The sequence below is a fragment of the Pseudopipra pipra genome, chromosome 14 (genome assembly GCF_036250125.1).
Source record: "Pseudopipra pipra isolate bDixPip1 chromosome 14, bDixPip1.hap1, whole genome shotgun sequence".
Classification (NCBI taxonomy): Eukaryota; Metazoa; Chordata; class Aves; order Passeriformes; family Pipridae; genus Pseudopipra; species Pseudopipra pipra.
Window position 1 is genome coordinate 497,831 of NC_087562.1, and position 18,800 is coordinate 516,630.

An 18,800-nucleotide genomic window follows, 5' to 3' on the forward strand; every position below is an offset into this window, starting at 1 on the left:
GAAGTTTACTGGACTAAATACATTATCATCATGACTAACTGTAAAGGATGTTCTAGCTGTTTGTTACCAAAATAATACTACAGAGGGAAAGTTATTTGAATTAGCAAGTCTGTCCTGATGTTGCTGTTGACACACATAATGGAAATGGTACATTATAGGCAGTTTATGCTGGCATTTTTACTTTCCTCTGTGTGGAATAGATGGACACCTGGTTGAACGGGTTAGGTGAAGTCACCCCCTGAAGTTTTCTTTGTATCAGTTTGAACAAAGAAACGGAATTCTAGACATCAGGTCTGGGCTTAGTTTATGTCCAAAATAAAGATTTGCTACAGCAAGTCCCAGTTTGCACATTTGAGAACTTGCAAAATTCCCAAGCAGTTCTACTCATATGTTGAAAACATAAATTTGGTACATGTGAAAGGGATTTCTGGAATGCAAAAATAAGGTGATTTGGCCCTACAATCAAGTTTGCAAATGCAAATCTCTGTGTGGGTGTAACATTCCATTTTATGGTCCCCAAAAAAACCAAACCAACACAACCTAAAAAACCCCCAAAACGAAAGAAACAAACCCAAACAAACCCTGTATTTCCGAGAGGCCTTTTCAGACAATGTGTCACTAAATTACTTTTGGGGTATTGTAGTTTATTCCCTGAAGAGTTACTTGTATTCAGCAATTAGGTTCCACCTACAAACACGACTGATTGGATAGGGAACCATCAAATGATCCATAAGGATTTAAGAATATTACTTCTGCTACCTCTGTGCATGTACAGCACCTCAGGATGTGAGAACTGGAAAATATTCTGGGCCTTGGGAACAGAATACACGTAAGACTTTTTCCCTGCTAAGTGTGGCTTTCAGTTTTCTGCAATGTGTTATAATTCTTTTGCACTGATGAACAAACCCTCTATGAGACCATAATTTGCACTGGCTTTTCCTGCAGCTCTGCAGGGAAACAGGGCTCTGCATGGGTACATGTCCATGTGCTCCTGTGTGAGAGCAGCCCTCATTTCCATGGGGGGGTGAGGAGCCCTCCTGACTCTGCACGGGGCTGGAAACAGGACAGTGCCAGGAAATTCAGGGAAATGGAAAGCAATTAATGGAATCAGGGCTTTAAAGACATTTAAATGGTAAATAGCACAGTAGCTGTGGGGCACTGTCTAGTTAAGAAATATTGTTCATATACACAGCAAACCAGAGTACTGCCTAAAACTGATCCATTCTCAGATTTTTCAATAATGAACCTTAATCAAGCTTTACAGACATTTAGATTGGCAGTGCAAGCTATCCAGAGAATTATTTCTTCATCAGCACTCTTCTCTACTTTATGAATAAAATTAAGTAGTTCTCATTACTAAAACAATTAGGCCATAAAAGCAGCAGAACAACTCGTTCTTAAATCTCTCTTTCATGTTAAGGACAGCATACGTAAAACATCAGACTGGAACAACATACTTGGTACAAATAATGAGCAAGCCATTGATAATTATAGAACAATTAATTAGATAGATGTAACAATCTGGGCCCTGCCACAGTGCTGGAAACCACACAAGCTTCTGCTCAGAAAGGCTTTGTGAAATGCTCACAAATAATCCCATCTCACAAAGGTGATTGTCATCTCCAAGCCCATTTTCATCTCTGAACCCTGAACAGTCAGGCCTATGAGCACAGCACAGCTAAGAAACAAGATTCAGGTTTAGTTGAGCAACTCAGTCATAATTAATTCTGTTCACTCAATTAGTGTTGAACTGTTAGCACAGCAGAGCCAGATGTCCACACTTGTGTCTGCTTCCTGTAGGGACAAACAGCAAACTCCTGGGCAGAGCAGTACCACTTTGAGACAGCAGCAGATGCTGCACATTTACAATTTGTTTCCTTCATGTGTTTGAAATGAACATTTCTCTTCTGTGAGCAGTTGTGCAGGTTAAGTGAATACCCAGCATTCACAGACTTTAAAAAAGACATAATTGAAGCTTAAAAAAATCATCTATTAAATTAATGCAAGTAAGATTTTTTTTGCAGTAGTACTGCAGTGCTAATCAGCAGTTTCTTCTACTTTGTTACTTAATTATCTTTGCTAAATATAAATATAATTTTTGAAAGAGGTCAGTCCCATCAAAGAACTTGCTTCCTTGAGCCTAGAAAAACAATCTAAGGAAGTGAACCATTTGCTCTTTGTAGAATCATCTTGCAAACAGGGTGCAGAGAGTAAGCTAATTTATTGTGAGTTATTATTAAAACCAAGTAACACATGAAAGAAAGTTTACTTGCAGAAACTGATTACAGTAAACTCTAAGAACCTTCAATACCTCACTAAGTCCAGAGGAGGTTAAGAAAAGTTCTGATTAAATAACTGTATGGTCAGAATTTTGTCTGTTACCTTCTGAAGGCACATTAAGTGCTTCTCGTATGTATCCACTGACCCAAACTTAACAGGTTATAACACTACTGAGACCTGATCACCTGCAGCCAGTGCCCCTCTGCCACCACTCAGGTCCTTCCAAAGAGACCAGATTTGACAAAGAAGCCATTTGAATCTCCCACATTAAAACATATCATGAGAGTCTGGTGTTTGTCCCTTGTTATTCCTTCATCCTGTACTCTCACGTTCATGCATTAAAAAATTCCTAAACCCAACCCCATAAAACCCATCCAAGTCAAGTCTCAAAAACTGGGTGATCAAAAATATCTTATTTTTCTCCAAGGTGAAATTAAAGGCTTTGTACCTGCCAGGACCCAAGTTCATGGCTCAGTGTTTCTCCTGCGACAGTTGATGATGTTGCTTAATGGCGTAATCAACTCTTACCAGGGAAACCACAGAACCCTGAGCTCAGGTTTTGGCAGGTAAGTAAAGGAAAGTGGTTTTTGAGGAGGTGGTTTGTTTGTGTTTAAGCCAGAAAGCAAACCCACAGCCCAGCCTGTCCCTGTGCAGCACAGCTGTGCCACACAGCCCTGGCTGTGCTTGGGGTCACCTCTGCACACCCCAACACGGGCAGGCACTGGGCATCCCATGGGTCTGTCACCCTCAGTGCTCTTGGGTACAGCTTTGAAAGAGAACACAAGGTAAGCCAAGATTCTATTGAAATCCAACACAACAGCAAAACACAGGATTACCTATAAAAATGGAGTGACAGGGGCCTTTGTGCACTTTCTGATCCAAAGTCGTGTTCAAAGCTGGGATAACTTCAGAGTTAGATCAAGTTGCTTGGGGCTTTAATAGTCTTCTCTATAAGACCTACTGTTCAGGTTTAAGCACTCAAACTAAAAATTTTAATGGGAGAGCTGCATCTTATTTGCCTGGAAACTGGTACTTAGAAAGCCTGTTCTCAGTTTTAAGTGCTTCAGTGGATGGTCTTGGGCCAGGTCATCTCCTTTCAAGGTGGGGGCAGTGCTAACACACCTGTTGAGTAAGTCCATCCCTGTGGAGGAATTTGGAGAGTGTCACATACAGGAGTCAAACAGGCTGTCATTTCTAGTGAAGTGAGGCTTGGGGTCCAAGACACAGTAATCTGATGCTGAAGCTTGCTCAAAACCAACTACCACATGCCCAAAGGTGCTCCTGAAAAACCTTTCTCATCCATACCTGTCTGTAAAGCTGGTGTCATTTCAGAAGGAGTTGCTCTGATCAGAATGGAGAGGTTTGTATCTAAGTGCTCAGGTCTGTATGAAAATAATCCAGGGAACAGTTTCTTCCTCTGCCAGTTTCAGCCCCACTGGAGATGAGTGCAGGGGCTCTGGGCTGCCCTACCCTGCTGGGGGCAGGCAGGCAAGGGCCCTGCTCCTGGCTCCACCAGCACTGCACCAGTGATGCCAAGCCTGCCAGGAGGCTCTGAGAGCCCTGTCACCAGTTAGGACAGCCTCATATTGGAAAACATTTGGAAGAAGATGTGCTTTACATTTTAACAGTCCTTTTGAACTGGGATTACCCTTACTGGGGATTTGGAGAGAATCCAGGGTAATGCACAGGTGGACAGAATGAGCAAACCATTTAAAGTGCTTGGTTTTGGTTTTTTAATGAAATAGGGTGCTGGAAAGTGAAGAAGGAAGAAAAGGATACTTAGTCTATCCCACCAGCAAGAACCACAGTTCCAGTCAAAAAGGGAGGAAGGCATCACTGAAGGGAAATGGGAGGAGGATTGACTATATGCTGTACACAGAAGAAGGTCTCTACCTGGAGTGGAAAGTGGTGAGTTCCTGACTTGTAACTCACACAATGAACTTGTCTGAATGGCACTGTGGCCTGTTCTGCTTGGATTGAAATCATACTCCAAGGAGGACCTGCTGCTTTGCTATTTTCCACTTTTGCATGCAAGTCCTGATTGGAAACCTACTACCAACCAAGTTAAGCTGAGTTCAAGGATTCCAGCAGCAACACTGGGAGATGTGCTGCTCTTCCAAACTCACCAACTAACCAACCTCATTTTCACCCCTTAAACTTTTCTACCAGACTGAGTGTTTTGCTGGATGCTTTTCCTGTGCCTGCAGTCTGAATATTTTTTAATCTTTTAAGGGTGTGGATGTTCTTTTGTGCCTGTAAGAACCCACCCAAGTTCCCACTCTGTGATGCACAGGCAGGAGCTGACACGAGCTGCCCAGGAGAACTTGCAGAGTGCAGTCTGCTTCCTAGAGTAGGACCTTGCCAGAATTGTACAGAATTCCATGATGGAAATGAGAAGCTCATTCACACCTATTTAGCACTGCAGCTGCTGTAGAAGAGCAGGCAGCAGAGCAGTTCAGCATAGCTTAGTGCAGGATACCTCGGCCTGGGCTCTCTCTGCACAGGCTCTGTGAGAGTAGCTTGGCAGGGAAATTCTTTTAAGGCTTCCTGTTTCAGAGGCACAAATGCCCATGGCACACTTCTATGGTAAATCCATCTTACAAACATGAAATGATGCCAGAACAAGGGCTGGAATTCAGAGACAGAAGGAGCAGGATTCCTGGTTGCATTACATTCCCACCCAAGTTGAACACCTCAATCCAATGCAGACAGGTTTCCTTTTTAGCTGCATGCCCTGCCCAGGATGGTAGAGCCAGCCCCTTCTCCCAGCTGAGGGCCTCCCCACCTGCTTGGATAAATCTGTTGGGAACAACAAGCTGTTACTGTCAGTGGCAAGAAAAGGTAAACCAGATTTCATCCCAGTACCTGTCAGTGGTTCACCTCAGCAGCTGCACCACACTGACTGTCTGTGTGGCACAGTTTATCCTGAGCCCAGCCAAGCCAGACTGGTCCCACACCTCTGCTAATGCTCTGAGGTAGTTCAAAGCCTGGTGTGTGCTGGAACAGACGGGTTTTTCAATTCCTTTTCTTACTTTTGTTTTCCTTTGCAGGAAGTGGAAGAGTTCAGCTTTATTACCCAATTAGCAGGCTTGACAGACCACCTACCAGTAGCAATGCGTCTCATGGTGTCTACAGGAGAAGATGATCCTTAAAACTGACCAGCTTTGAGAATCAGAAGAGGGAAACATTAATGATATTTTAAAAATATCAGAGGATAAGAGCGAACTATCCTGGTGCCACGTTAGGAAAGGTGACCCGACCTGACCTGGGCTACCTCCAGAATGTACCAACAATGTGGATTTAAAAAAGGAAGAAATGGAAGGGGTTGTGGCCAAAAGCCACTGTCACAAGTTGCTCAGGCAACAGGGCAGGCCTGTACTACAACACTTTCACTGTGGACCGAACAGAACCAAGATGGAAGTCCTAATTCCTTCTGAACCAGTGCCATTCTTACTCAAACATGTTTTTATACTAATATATAGCACAATTTAGTTTGTAATTAGTCTGTGAGTTAGTGCTGCTCGATGGTCTTTGCATCATTTCCTTGTCTGAGAAGCTGAAGCTTTGTCTCTCCTGTGCGCTCGCAGCAGCCGCATGGCCCGCCCTGCATGAGCTCCACACACAGCCTGGCACCCAGAGGGCAGGGCTCAGAGCCACTCTGGGACTGCAAACCTTCTGGCACTACAGATAGACCCAACACCAAACAACAGCTCTCTTCAATTTGCAGACCAACATCTTCCTGTCTGAGTTACGGACACACAAAAGATTTGGAATTAAGACTTTAAGAACACAGTTCTACCCTTATTCCAGCTGTGTTCCCACTGAAATTATGAAGTGTTTTGTCTGAATGATGACTCCAGAATCAGGCCTTCAGCTTTCTAAATGCAACTTACTCCCTTAAGAAGAAACATAGTTTCCCTGTAATGTCTTTTCTTTCTTTGCCATGTGTGGGACAGTTCTGAATTATGATATGGGATATGTATGTTACAGTAGAGTGAATAGATTCCTGTAGTACCATTGGTAACACCAGAGCCAACATTCTGCCTTAGCTAGAAAGGGTAAGTGGGAAATGGATTGTAAAATGCATGCTAGATATAGAGTAAACATAAACATAAGTGACATTTGGGGAGAAAAAAGTGTAGAACTGTGTATGATTGATAAGGCAGAATAACCTAACAATTCTCTAAAGGAATCAGTACACTTAAAGGGGAAGTGCAGCATGGCCAGCTGGAGAGCAGAGCTGGGACTCTTGGCCTTAGGGAACTGCCTCCCTGGAGCAGAGGCTGTTCCTGTGTCTGAGACACAACTCTCCATTTGTTATGCACCACAGACTTGAAGAGGGGTCTTGCCATCTGACTTACATGTTCTGTCCACTACAGCTCCTCAGATGTGGGGCTCCCCTCTGCCATCTCCCCATGGCCTGACCGACCCAGCCTCTGCAACCTTAACAAAAAGAATGAAAACTGAGAATCAGGTCCATAGTGAGAGTTGGCATTTTTTGGGAGGATTTAATTTCAGAGGGTTTATGTTTCGAGAGAACAATGAAAACCCCTGTGTTCTAACCATTACTTAGTTTCTTCTGCCTATGTCGTGTTCAATTTTAGTGTTATTTCCTCTTACATTACATTCCCTGTGTTAAGAAGAGTTAATCCAATATTTGACTTACTCCATTAAGTAACCTGTTTTAGTTATGCTGACCACAAACTCCTGAAGATGCTCTTGTTTTGGTTTAGTTTACACCTGCTAGGAATCAGCTTGAGCTAAATCTGAATAGATTTAAATTAGAAATCTCAGGCTGCACAGTCTCTGATACTGGCTTAGTTAGCTATGGTAAACAACAGAGCTTTTACTTAAATCAGCCTGATTTTGCAAATAGAGAAACTCTTAATAGTCATGAGAGTGCAGGACTAACAGTATTGGCTAATTCCAAGTAGGCAGCAGGGCCACTGCTCCCACTCTCCCACTGCACCTGGTCTTGACACATTTTATGCCTCATTTTCCAGTCCCAGGGTCCCTTGAGCAGAAGCTGCCTCTTAAAAGTGTGCTGTGCCAAACCAGGGGTAATCTGCAAGTAACCCATGGAGACTCAAAAATGGAACCAGACTCAGTTCCCCTTTTTGATAAAATTAGGAATTCAAGTTTACAGCATCAGAGACTTGAGTGTACTACCCCGTGCACCACCAGTTTCCCACTTTGTATGTTTGTCTTTATACAGAGGGTGCACATATGTGCAATGTGTTTTTCTGGTTTCTTATTGCTCCACCCAGTTCAGAAAAACTTGTACCCAAACCAATGCTTTTTAATCCTATTTTCTACCTTACTTGTATTTTATTAACCTTTTTTAAAAAATCCAAACAGTATCAGTAGCAATGTGTGTGCTGTCCAGCAGCTATTTCTCAGTAGTAAAACTAACTACACTATTTTTAATAGTTTTCCTAACAATGTAAATTACAATTTGATATCAACTTCACCAAGTATCAGTTGCAGGAGCTGAATTTGACACTGTGTGGGATATAAACATAAAACTACTGCCAAACAACGTTACATTATTTACAGTAAAACTAACATGGTCTAAATTACCTTAAAAGTCGTTCTGTGGCTTTGTGCTGACTAAAAACGAGACACTTTTGTCAACTTATTGAGATATATTGAGAAATGTTTTTTTCAAATTTGAAGTAAACTGTTTTAGATTTTGATGTTTCCTAGTTTCTCAGTGCTCAAGAACAGCCTAGTTGTGAAATGTTCTCTTACACAATACACACACATTTAACCAGTCTCAGTAGTTCTTTCTAATTCACTGTCTTAGGGATGTGACTTTGCCAGAGTGATGCTGGAGGTGCAGCACTGTGGTACCACTGGACAGATGCTCCTTGGTTTCTCACGGTGCTCCTGTGCCTTTCCATGTTTGCAGGGGTCAGGGAGTGTCTGTCCAGGGGAGCTGGAATGAACAGGCTTTCCCTTCCAGGGGGGACCTCTGGGAGAAAAATGAGTTTTGTCTCCACCACTGCAACCACCAGAGTTCCCTCAGCCCCACAGAGTCACTCAGGCAGTGCCTGTACAGGACATCAGTCATCACCAGCCTTAGGCAGAGACTGGATCATGGAATATTTGCACTGAAAAGAACAACAAAGGCAGGGCAGGGCTGGGTGTGAGAACATGCCCAGGAGATCAAACCCTGGAGAGTTTGTTTATATGTCAATTCTCTTTACTTATGGATAGCATGACCCAATTTATTAGTAGAATGTTATTTATAAGAATTGGACTTAAACTTCCTGTCCTATGCTTACCCCACTTTGTGCTGGGATTTCAGGCATCTTCTAGAAGTGGGAGATAACGCTGTTCTTGGTTTAGTAATGCACCAGGGACACTGCAGAGCAAGGGTCATCTTTTTATAAAGGGTATATAACATCTCCTGTTTCTCATTTCAATTTGCATTTTACAACATCACTTCTAGAATAAGTGAGCAAAAGACACAAATAAGGACAGTCAAAAAGTAAGCACTTCCAGAAGTGTTCAGGGTGTCAGGTCCTGACAAAGTCAGTAACTTTAGGTCACTCCAGAGCACTCCCTAGAGAACGTGGCCTCTCAGGCACATCCAGCTCCAGTCAGTCCCTGCCCTGTCTGTCCGATGGATCCACCGGCTCCGCTCCAGCCACTGAGCACCAGGGTGGGAACACCCAGCTTTGTGCTGTGGGCAAAGGCCTTGAACCAATTCCAGCGGTGCCCAGGGGGTTTGTTCCAGCCCAGGGGGTCTGTCCCAGCCCAGTCTGGCTGCTCAGTGGGAGCTGTCAAAGCCCCCAGCCCCACTGCCCCAGCCTGGCTCCCAGAGCCCACCAGTCTCTGTCCTGCTGGCTGGAGAATGAGTTCACCTGCCTTGTGCCAGTATTGTGACACAGTTTTAGCCCAGAAGCACTCTCAGTCAGGCTGGCTAGACTTGCAGTCCTACTTGTTGGGTTAGACAGTAAGATTTAGGGAACATACAATTCCACTGAAGAATCTTTTCCAAGGCCTCTGCCTGGTGCTCCAGCCGGAGCCGACGCAACCGTGCCCAGTTGGTCCCTGAGCTGCCCTGGATCCCAGAGCAGCACAGCAGTGTCAGCACATATCATCAGCTCAGAAATGAAGTGGTTTGGCCTCCTCCTGGCACTACAGGATGAGAAGAGAAATACAATTCAAGCACTTTGAAAAGCTCCCAATTTTATCATCCATTACGAGGGTCAAATTGTTACTGAAGGTCTCACTTTTCCATGCCATCTTATTTTCAATATAATCTCAATGCTTTTAAAGACTTGTAATATTGCTAAGGTTTAGAAATCCTATAATAAGAATAACCTTTTTTATTTTGATGATTTTTCGGTATTGTATCCTTCTGGAACCTAATGTTTTTATATGGTAAGCACACACCTTCCAACATTTTGTTAAAAACGTACGAAAAAAGAGAAAAATTTAAATATTTTCATTGGTTTCTTTATCTGCAAGAAAACCACAATCGCAGACCTGATAAAAACAAGGTATTTTAAACAATATGGAGGGGTTTTTGTCTTCTATTGGTGCTGAAAGGAATAACTGGTTGATGCAAACAAGGTAATAAAATTTCAAGGCTCAAATGATTCTGTGCAGTCACTTTCTCTGGTTTTATGATGTGGAGCCTGATGTCACCAACAGAAATCTGGCTCCAAATCCCAGGGTGATCAAGTGGGTGGGTCAAGTACAGTCTCACTGTGCTACAGGTGTTCTGGTGAACCTGCAGAAAATCAAGGGGGAAAGAAAGGAGTCCTTTTAACTCGCCCTCCACTGCCCAACAGACACCCTGGCAGTTCTGGAGCTGGGCAGCTCCATGCAGAGCATTCCCAGAGCCTCTGCAGGCTGCAAACCTGACCCTGCCTCACCCCAGGGCCACACTGGAAGGATCCCCCCTCGCAGGGTGCCAAGCACTTTGCTACATGTATTCCTATGAAAGGGCATCACACCAGACAAACTAACTCTCAGCACAAAGCCCGGGCCATTATCTCAGCCCCAAAATAAGACTGTTACCAAACAAGTATTTTAAACTCTTTTTTCTGTTACTCCTTGGTGTCATCTGATTTCTCTTTTCCACATTTGCCGAGAAGATATTTGTATACAACACACTCAGACTTGTAACCAAACGTGTCTGGTATGCCACAGTTAGCACATAAGAAGGACTGTAGCTCCTTCACTAATTATTAGCTCTGTGTTCCTGAAACTGTGTCACTGTTGAACTAAGGGTGCTTACCCTGGTGAGATCCCCTTTGCCCACAGCTGACCTTGAGTGTCCTCCCACCTCAGTGCAGAGACCTCGGCCTCACCACCCTGCAGCTCTGTGCTCCACTGGCAGAGCAAATTAGAAGCTGTAAAAGGAGCATTTATTATACACTGGCTGAAAGAAATGCTGAGTCTGGTCAAGTGCTGGGCAATGGCTCCTGACCAGTACAAGAGGTCCTTGTCCAGGCCTGGATTCCTGGGCTGACAATTAGAAGAAAGTTTCTGACCACAAGACCAGACAAGTTCAAAACCAGCTTCCAGATGACCACAATGGAATGCAAAACAAACAAACAAAAATTCCTCTCTGAAACCCCAATGCTTTTCAAACAGAGCTGAATGCATTTTTAAAGGGTTTCCATGCATGAGCCCAACTACAGGAAGGGACGACACAGAACCCAGAAGGTCCCACTTGGTCCCATCTTTGGTTTGAGCCCAGGGGAAAAGTACAGCATTTCTGCTTCTGGGTAATGTTATTTATAAGTACAAGCAAAATTATCTGTTTGGGACCTTCAGTTTAATCTTGAAAAAAACACTGCTATTTCTATTCATGTTTTAAACATGGACAGAACTGGAGCTTACTAGCAGAAACTCTTCAAGTATGAATAGCTGCTTGTCAAGGCTCTGTGCAAGAAGACTATTTGAAGCATCGGGGGCAGGGGGGATGGAAAGAAAAGGGATGGAAGGAGGAGATACTTGATCTGCAGACATACTATAAAGATAGGAGAACATCTAATAAGATTTTAAAAAAATGCAACAAAAAAAGTTAAGAATATTAAGATTAAATGGCCCTCAATTATTTGGGAAACATTCCACAGAATGTACATTGCTGACTAGTTTTGTTGGTGAGAAGCATGACTACACCTTGCCTTTATTTTTAGAGATGCTTTTTTTGTTAAAGCTTATTTTAAATGTAATTATTTGATTAGTTGTTGCCCAGCCAGCCCAGGGAATGCAAATACAGACTGTCTCAAAAAGAGAGCTTCTAGGGGAGGTAAACCATGGAGCAGTGTATCTAGTTCCCAGCTGGAGGCAGAGACACAAGTGGAATATTCTCCCTGCAAGCAAAGGGATATGGGGCAGCAGCATCCAAGAAAGCAGCAGGAAGCTGGCAGTGGATGTAAGGCACTGCTTCAATCTGAACAGGTGATCTCCTGTGAGAAAATACCTTTCTTTATCCAGGCAGCTCCAAGGCCTGGCTGACTGGCACAGAGACAGAAGAGAAACGGCCCCACTCTCAATGGGGCCACGTTCTGCCATCGAGGGAGCCTTCAAAGAGAGAGAACTGGACAGAGAGCACCTCCAAGGGCCACAGCACAGCCTCAGCACAGAACTGCTGGGGCCACTGATGATGCCACTGGAACAAGGACCACGCTGCCAACCACACCTGGACATTGGCACTCCCCCCATGAGCCCCAGCAGCTCCACAGGACACTCCCCTGGGCCAGGAAGAACTGCTCAGGTGATCAGGGAAATGCTGCTTATTCCTGGACCTGTTCCTGTAATCCATAAGCAAGAACAGCCCCCCAGCCTGGCAGCACAGGCACAGCACACCAACTCAGTGAGACACTGGCCTTGAAGAGCTTCCTGGCTGTGACAAGCACAAAAGAAAACACCCCAAAATTAACTGTTTTGTTAGGACACCCCCATGAAACCTGTGGAGCAGAGCACTCTGCTACAACAGACATAAAGCCTGTTCTGTATTGAAATATGAAGACACAGCCTTTCCTAGATATTTCTCTTCCTTCCTCCCTTTTTGAAAACTTTTTTGATGTATGTTGCAAGGTACATGCCAAGATAATGCAGGAAAAGGTGAAAATGTAACCTTTAATATAGAAGTTGAGTTTGTTTTTCATTCAGTGCACTGTGCAACAGAGGGACCTGTCAGGTTTTGTTGAACACTAGTCAGTATTCCACAAAAAGAGAAGGGCCAGGGTGTGGTGAGGATCTAAACACCTGAAATCTAAAAAGAAATTTATTTAATGCATGAAGGAGAAGCCTTAAGGCAAGGCCAAGGCTCAGTAAGAAGTAATGCCAACAGGGTCACCTAAGGGACCATCACTTAAATTCCATTACCAGAATGAAACTACTCCATTTGGAGTCCAAAGACCATCTTAACCACTCAGAAGAGAACACACCACCAGAGACAGCTGTACATGTAGGCAGCTGAGGCTGTATCATAAGGTATGATAAAGCTGCTGTGATTGTTATTAAAATTGGGGTGGGGAGAAAAATGTTTTAAAACAAACCAGGGATGAACAGACTTTAACATCATGAACCCTTCTCCTGAGTTTTTAGTCTTGCATGTACAGATTACAACAGATTTAACCCTAAATTTAACCCACAGCTGAGCTCTGCAGCTAATATTTTCCTTTTACCCTACATTGCCCTCTCCCTTCTTACTCAAGCATGGAAAGCAAAGATTCAAATGCCATACATAACATGGAAAGGTATCTTTAAAGGGGTGCAGAACCCACAGAAACCTATGACATATGGTTGCCTTTGTGTCAGTCAGCATGACTTGAAAAACAGCTCTTTAGACTTGTTTTGTTATTTGTAAAGACATATCTAGGAAAAAAAGTTTACAGCAAATTAGACCTAAAAGCAACTAGATCTAAACTAAAAGCAACTAGACCTAAAAGCACAATCTCAGCAGGAGCTGAGTGATGCTAAAACAAACAAACAAAGGTAGTCATGGTTTGTACCTCTGAAGAAAGAGGCTGAGCGTGTTCAAAACATTGTTTCTTCTCTGTAAGCTTCCCATTCAACGGCCACAGGATTAAGGCTCCACTCAAAGGAAACAGGCAAGGAGAAGTATTATGGGGAACTCAAACAGCATCAGCTCAGGAGGTACCACTGCTGCCTGAGAACAGCAGGAACACAAGCAGTCAATACTAAAGCCACTAAAGCCATTGGTCTGTGGCACAATGTCCCAGTGTAAGGACAGGACACACGTGTGGCACAGCAGCCAGCAAAACGTCTGCTGAGTTTGCTTTGCACACCGGTTCACTGCCTGGGCGTGCCTGGTCCCCTCCGTGGGGAGTCACACCCACACTCCACATGAACTCTTGTTTCTCAGGCCCCACCACTGCTTGCACAACACAGCTGGCATCTCCCCCAGCCCCTCTGCCCCCCGGGGCTGGCAGCAGGTGCCAACACACCTTCCCTCAGGTGGGACACTGCCCGGTGTGCTGGGACGTGCAGGCACGGCAGGGCAGGGGTAAGGAGAACGTGTCTGTCCTGCCCTGAGGCTCAGCCCCACAGGAATCCCCAAGGAAAGGGGCACCAGGGCTGAGAGACTCGCTGGCATCCCTGGAAGGGCCGCCTGTCCCTCTCCTGCTGCACTGGGAGGCTGCAGAGCAGCTGGTTTATTACAAACCCTGGAGGTGCTCCCAGCCCTTTCCACCAACGTGAGGGTATGTCACCCTATATCATCGGCCCTGTGGTATAAATGACTTTGCTGCTGCCTGTGAGGCAGGCAGGAGATTATACATGTAGACCTGCTGTACAGTCACTGCAACCATTCCTAGAAACACTGCAGTCGAGAAGAAATATGACATTTTCAAGTGCTGCAGTGAAGGCTGTTTGTCCCTCCTTCCCTCCCACCCCACTCATCGCAGCTTGATTTGTTTGCTGATTGCCAGGGGGTGAGTCACTGGTTTCTTAGATACCCTAACATGAAGCAAGCAGCCACGTTCTGTGAGACAGATGCAGCAGGATCCACCACCCCCCTGGAGAAGCAGGACTCCACTCAGTGACTGCAGCACCCACTGTTCCTCCCAGAGCACAGTCCTAACACTGCACCTGGAGATGGGAGCGATGGGCAAGGCAGGACAGAGCAGAGGCTGTGCACAAGGACAGGAGTGAGACAAACCCTCAGCAAAGGAGCTGCTGCAGGAGGTTGTGCAGCTGCACCTGAGCAAAACCAGAGGAAGCACCAGAGGTCCCATGGCCAGCTGTGTGACTCAAGGCTGAGCTGCCCCGGGGCTGTGCCCACAGCCCTGCCAGGAGCCCGTCAGAGCGGCAGTGCAGGGCTTTCCCTTCACACCAGAGACATCATCAGCTCTCACTCTTTCAGTAGTGCCCTTGTCCACAACAGAGGCATCTTCAGGGCTCTCAAATCCTAGACAGAATCCTGCTGGGGGGGAAAAAAAGTGGGTCATCTTCATGACAGGCTTTGAAAACAAAATCAAAGTGCTATAGCTTTGTAAATATATATAACTATATTAAAAATACAATTTATATATAATATATAAATATATTGTACATATGTGCCAAAAACCACATGGTTTTAATTACTGAAGTATCCAAGGATTTACTGCCTCTGAGCCTTTATCTGCTGTATCTCGGTCAAAGCTCCTAAGGTTGCATTTGAAATCACACTGTGCTAAGAAAACAAATGATTAAAGCAGAGCTAGGGAGTCAGGGGATTAGTCTATTCTGCATGGCCTTGAGCAAGTAATTTTTAGCTCTGAGGCCCTAATCTTATAGTGAGCCTGGGGCAGATGAAACACTTGAACACCACAAAAAGCACCCTCAGTTTTTTTCTTTTCTGAAAAATGGAGATGACAACAAATACCTCTCGGAGAAGCATCTTAATCACTAATCTACATTAAATGCTTGGAAATGTGCAGTATTACAATGATTAAGTACAAAACCAAATTAACATTTAGCAATGCCATCAGAGTCAATAAGGTAGAATGACAACACAAGCATCCACTGTATTCAGCTCCCAATCACCACTGGAAAAATCCAACCCTAGGAAGCTGTAATAGTCTCTTCCCCTCCTAACAACCAGCTGTAACTACAAACAGAATACAAAAGATGAGTGACTAAATGAATCAGTCCTGAACTGCATCCTCTATCTTGTTAAATGCAGGAAGCCCACACAGAGCAGTTTCAAAGGGACTAATGAAGGAGAAAAGCAAGCTCCAGGCTCTCAGTCCTTGAATTGCCCAGCCTTCAGACAAAGGTACCAGTTCTGCAAATAAAGGAGCAAATCTTGCAGCTGCCATGACTTAGAGAACACCCTTTAGAATGCAGGACTTGTCCTTCATCAGGACCATGACAACTTCACTGTCCTCAGAGTACCATTCATTGTGTATTCAGCAGGGGACACAGAATTCTGTTGCCTGCCTGCCTTAGCAGTAGGTGCAAGTCTGGATTAGTTTTATTGGGAGTTTCACTTTTTGAACTAGTTTTCCATTTCCATCCATGTACATAGAGTGTGTCTCGTAACATCAGAGGCATTTATTTGCACATAAGATGAGAGAGCTGCATTGCAAGTCTGTGCATTTTCCTTACTTCTAATATGCTAGAAAATTAGAAGTGGGTTCTCAGCACCCTCTTGTGGATCTGTGCTGTGGTAACCACTACATATTAGTAACATTTCATTGCAATTCAAAGCTATACAGTTACTTTTGCAGCAAAACTGAAACTGGGAAGCTAAATGTGAATGGCAACACTTGGTAGTTTATTATTATTTTTAATACCTGACTAAAACCCGTGTCTTTAGTGCAAACATCTCTTGTGCCACACTAAAAAAGCTGCCAAGCTCCATTGCAATATATGAACTGCAGTACTATGACGTTCAGTGGTGGCAGGGGATCCTGTTTCTATTAGAACGTGCAGCTGTGCCTGCAGGCCTAGTCAGGATCAAAGCTGTTGTCATTTAGAAAAAAAATTGCCTGTGGTGGCAGCACAGAATAAGTTCCTTCCAAAAGAAAATAGGATTCTTGCTCTGCTTATTAAGATGCCCACAGCCAGAAGCTCTTGCAGCTCAGCACATCATTGCAATGCTTCTATCAGCTCTGGGAACAAATGGGAGCTGGATGCTGCCACTGGGCAGATGGGATTTTTTTGATTAAGAGGCTTTCCTCCCCCAAGTGTGTTCTTACAGTAAGATGCCCTGTGGCAGAGGACAGAGATAGAAGTAGTCTTTTATTCTGTTCTTGCACACATGCATAAGAAATGGCCAGGATCCCCCTGCAAGCAGCTGTTTTCCACACAATTTACAGATCACGTTAAGGTTTTCAGTCCAATCTGAGGAATTCACAGAAGTCAAGGAAGACTGATACATACAATAAATAGTCCTAATTACTCACACATGTGGTAAGGGTTTGCCTCAACACAGCAGCTTCCAGCATGCTAAACCAAATGCTGAAGGCAGTTCCAGTGCCTGTCTAAATGCACAAGCCTAACCAGCCAGCATCAGCAATGCTGATAACACTCACAGTGAATTAAAACAGGCACAAGGCTTCCTGAGCACATCCATCAGATTTTGGTCCTCTAAGGAAACCAGAGGTGCTAAAATATGCTCAGCATTCAATCTTTCCAGCTTTTTTTTTTTTGATAGCAGCAATACAATTTCTGCTCCAGGTATACTGAAATTTATGTTTTTCCTCATATGCACATAGAGCAGATGCCATGAACTGCCACAGCTCAGCAGATGTGCTGCTGCTACATCTGGCTGTGCCCTTGGCCTGCACTCACCCACCTCTGAGAGCCTCACTAGTGCCAAGCCTCACAACACCAAGAGCTTTAACAGGGATGCCTCTCAGTCACCATGCCTGGTATCTACTGCAGTGCCCACATAACTTCAACATACATAATACTGACAGCAAAATACAAATTCCCACCAATGTGCATTACTTCCCTTTGGCACTGCAGCAAATGTATATTTTATTTTTTCTCAGGAAGTACAATTCAGGCACATACATACACAGTTATCTTTGAGGAAGTTAATACTACCCAATGAAATACTCTAAGTTTTGTTGTGATTTTGTTCTTACTTTATTTTTTTCAAAACTATAAATTCTAATATATTGCTGTCTATTAGTTCTGTGTTCCCTTTGAAACACTGTCCTGTTCTGTTGGATCCAGAATCACCTGTGCAGTTAACTGCACTGTCAGAAGCTATTCCTCCTGCACAAGGGGAACAGCAGCTCGTGCTTTCTGTGTCAGAGCACACAGGCAGAAGAGCAGCTGTATAATGCAAGCTTTTTTCAGGCTTGCACAACTGTGCCTGTGCCTTTAAAAAAAAAAGGGCCAAGCCTTTACTACTTTACAGGCTTGGCCATAATATTGTTTCCTTTACAACTGCACTGCTCACATACCCAACACATAACAGACTTGTGCCACCACACTTTCTGTGGGCTAGGCACAGTGTATAAAAATTAAAACAAATGTCTAATGAACAGTAACCTCTACACTCCAGCAAAGTCTGTAAGAAATGACAGACTGGAGTTAAGCATCTTAAAAGTAGTTTTGAAAAGTGAAATTCACATATCTCAGCAGTTGCTGCAGGGTTTCTGTTTGTCAGGAAAATGATTCTGAAAAATTTTGGAATATTTCAGATGGCCTGTGGGTCTATAAATATAACCACACCATTAGGAAAAGAAAAAATTCCTACTCACAAGACTGATGTATCATGGTGACCAGGAAAGCAGAGCAGAGTGGGCTGTGCTCCCTCATGGCTTCTTTATGGTATTTCTGTCACTTTGCTAAAGCTGCTGCTCAGAGGAAACAGGAGTAGCTTTGGTAAGCAGTTATCCCTGTGGCTGGCTGACACAATTCAGGGCAGGCAGTACATTGATTTTCCATTTCCCTTAATAGGTCACACATACAAAACAGATACATCAGTTGATTGTTCATCTAAAGCAGAATTAATTTCAACAGTACAATTTCTGCCAACATGATTTGCAATGCAACTAAGAAAACCTCAGCTGAGGACATGGCATTCAGAGCAGCCTACAACTTGGCTGAAGTGGTAGATATTATTTAGGCCTCTGATGGAATGAGTATAAGGCCACATTTTTAATCATATAATGCATATGTCATATCTCCAAAAGATTTGCAAGTTTTTTAGACTACAACTCTTCTTCTTTTGTTTCTCAGACTCCCGTCAGTTTGTCACTTCCAATTAACTCTAATATGTACATTTTCTGATTTCTGGTTACAGCTTTACAGATTTTGGTCACTGTTTGGGAAATGACTCTCCAGAAATGCAGCATCTAAAGCCTTCAGCAGACTGTCAGTGCATCCCCCTTCATTCACTGACCATTTCAGGTCAATAGGAGCCACAGCCTGGCCAAGTCTGTGAGCAGCTCAGCTGCTTCCTGCTCCCCAGTAACTGCACTAACACACGTGTGGCTTGACTTGGGATTTCTTTTTGAGCACTCTGAAGATTATCTCCCTTTTTACAGTGACAAGAGCAAAGCTTGAACTAGATGTGTGTAACT

The 18,800-nt window shown here is 44.0% G+C and overlaps 1 protein-coding gene across 4 annotated transcripts in view; it reads left to right on the forward strand.

Annotated features, from left to right (window-relative positions):
* The window catches only part of SMPD3 (sphingomyelin phosphodiesterase 3), a 64,508-nt gene extending 54,618 nt beyond the window's left edge, over positions 1-9,890 (forward strand). For 3 of the 4 annotated variants that reach the window (XM_064670594.1, XM_064670592.1, XM_064670593.1), the window contains exons 7-8: positions 4,026-4,188; positions 5,331-9,890. In XM_064670594.1, the coding sequence (XP_064526664.1) occupies positions 4,026-4,188; positions 5,331-5,432 (265 nt within the window). In that variant the 3' untranslated portion in view covers positions 5,433-9,890. Of the gene's footprint in view, positions 1-2,707; positions 2,812-4,025; positions 4,189-5,330 lie in introns of those variants that run through there. The other variant, XM_064670595.1, reaches the window with a different exon arrangement.
* The last annotated feature ends 8,910 nt before the right edge of the window (positions 9,891-18,800 follow it).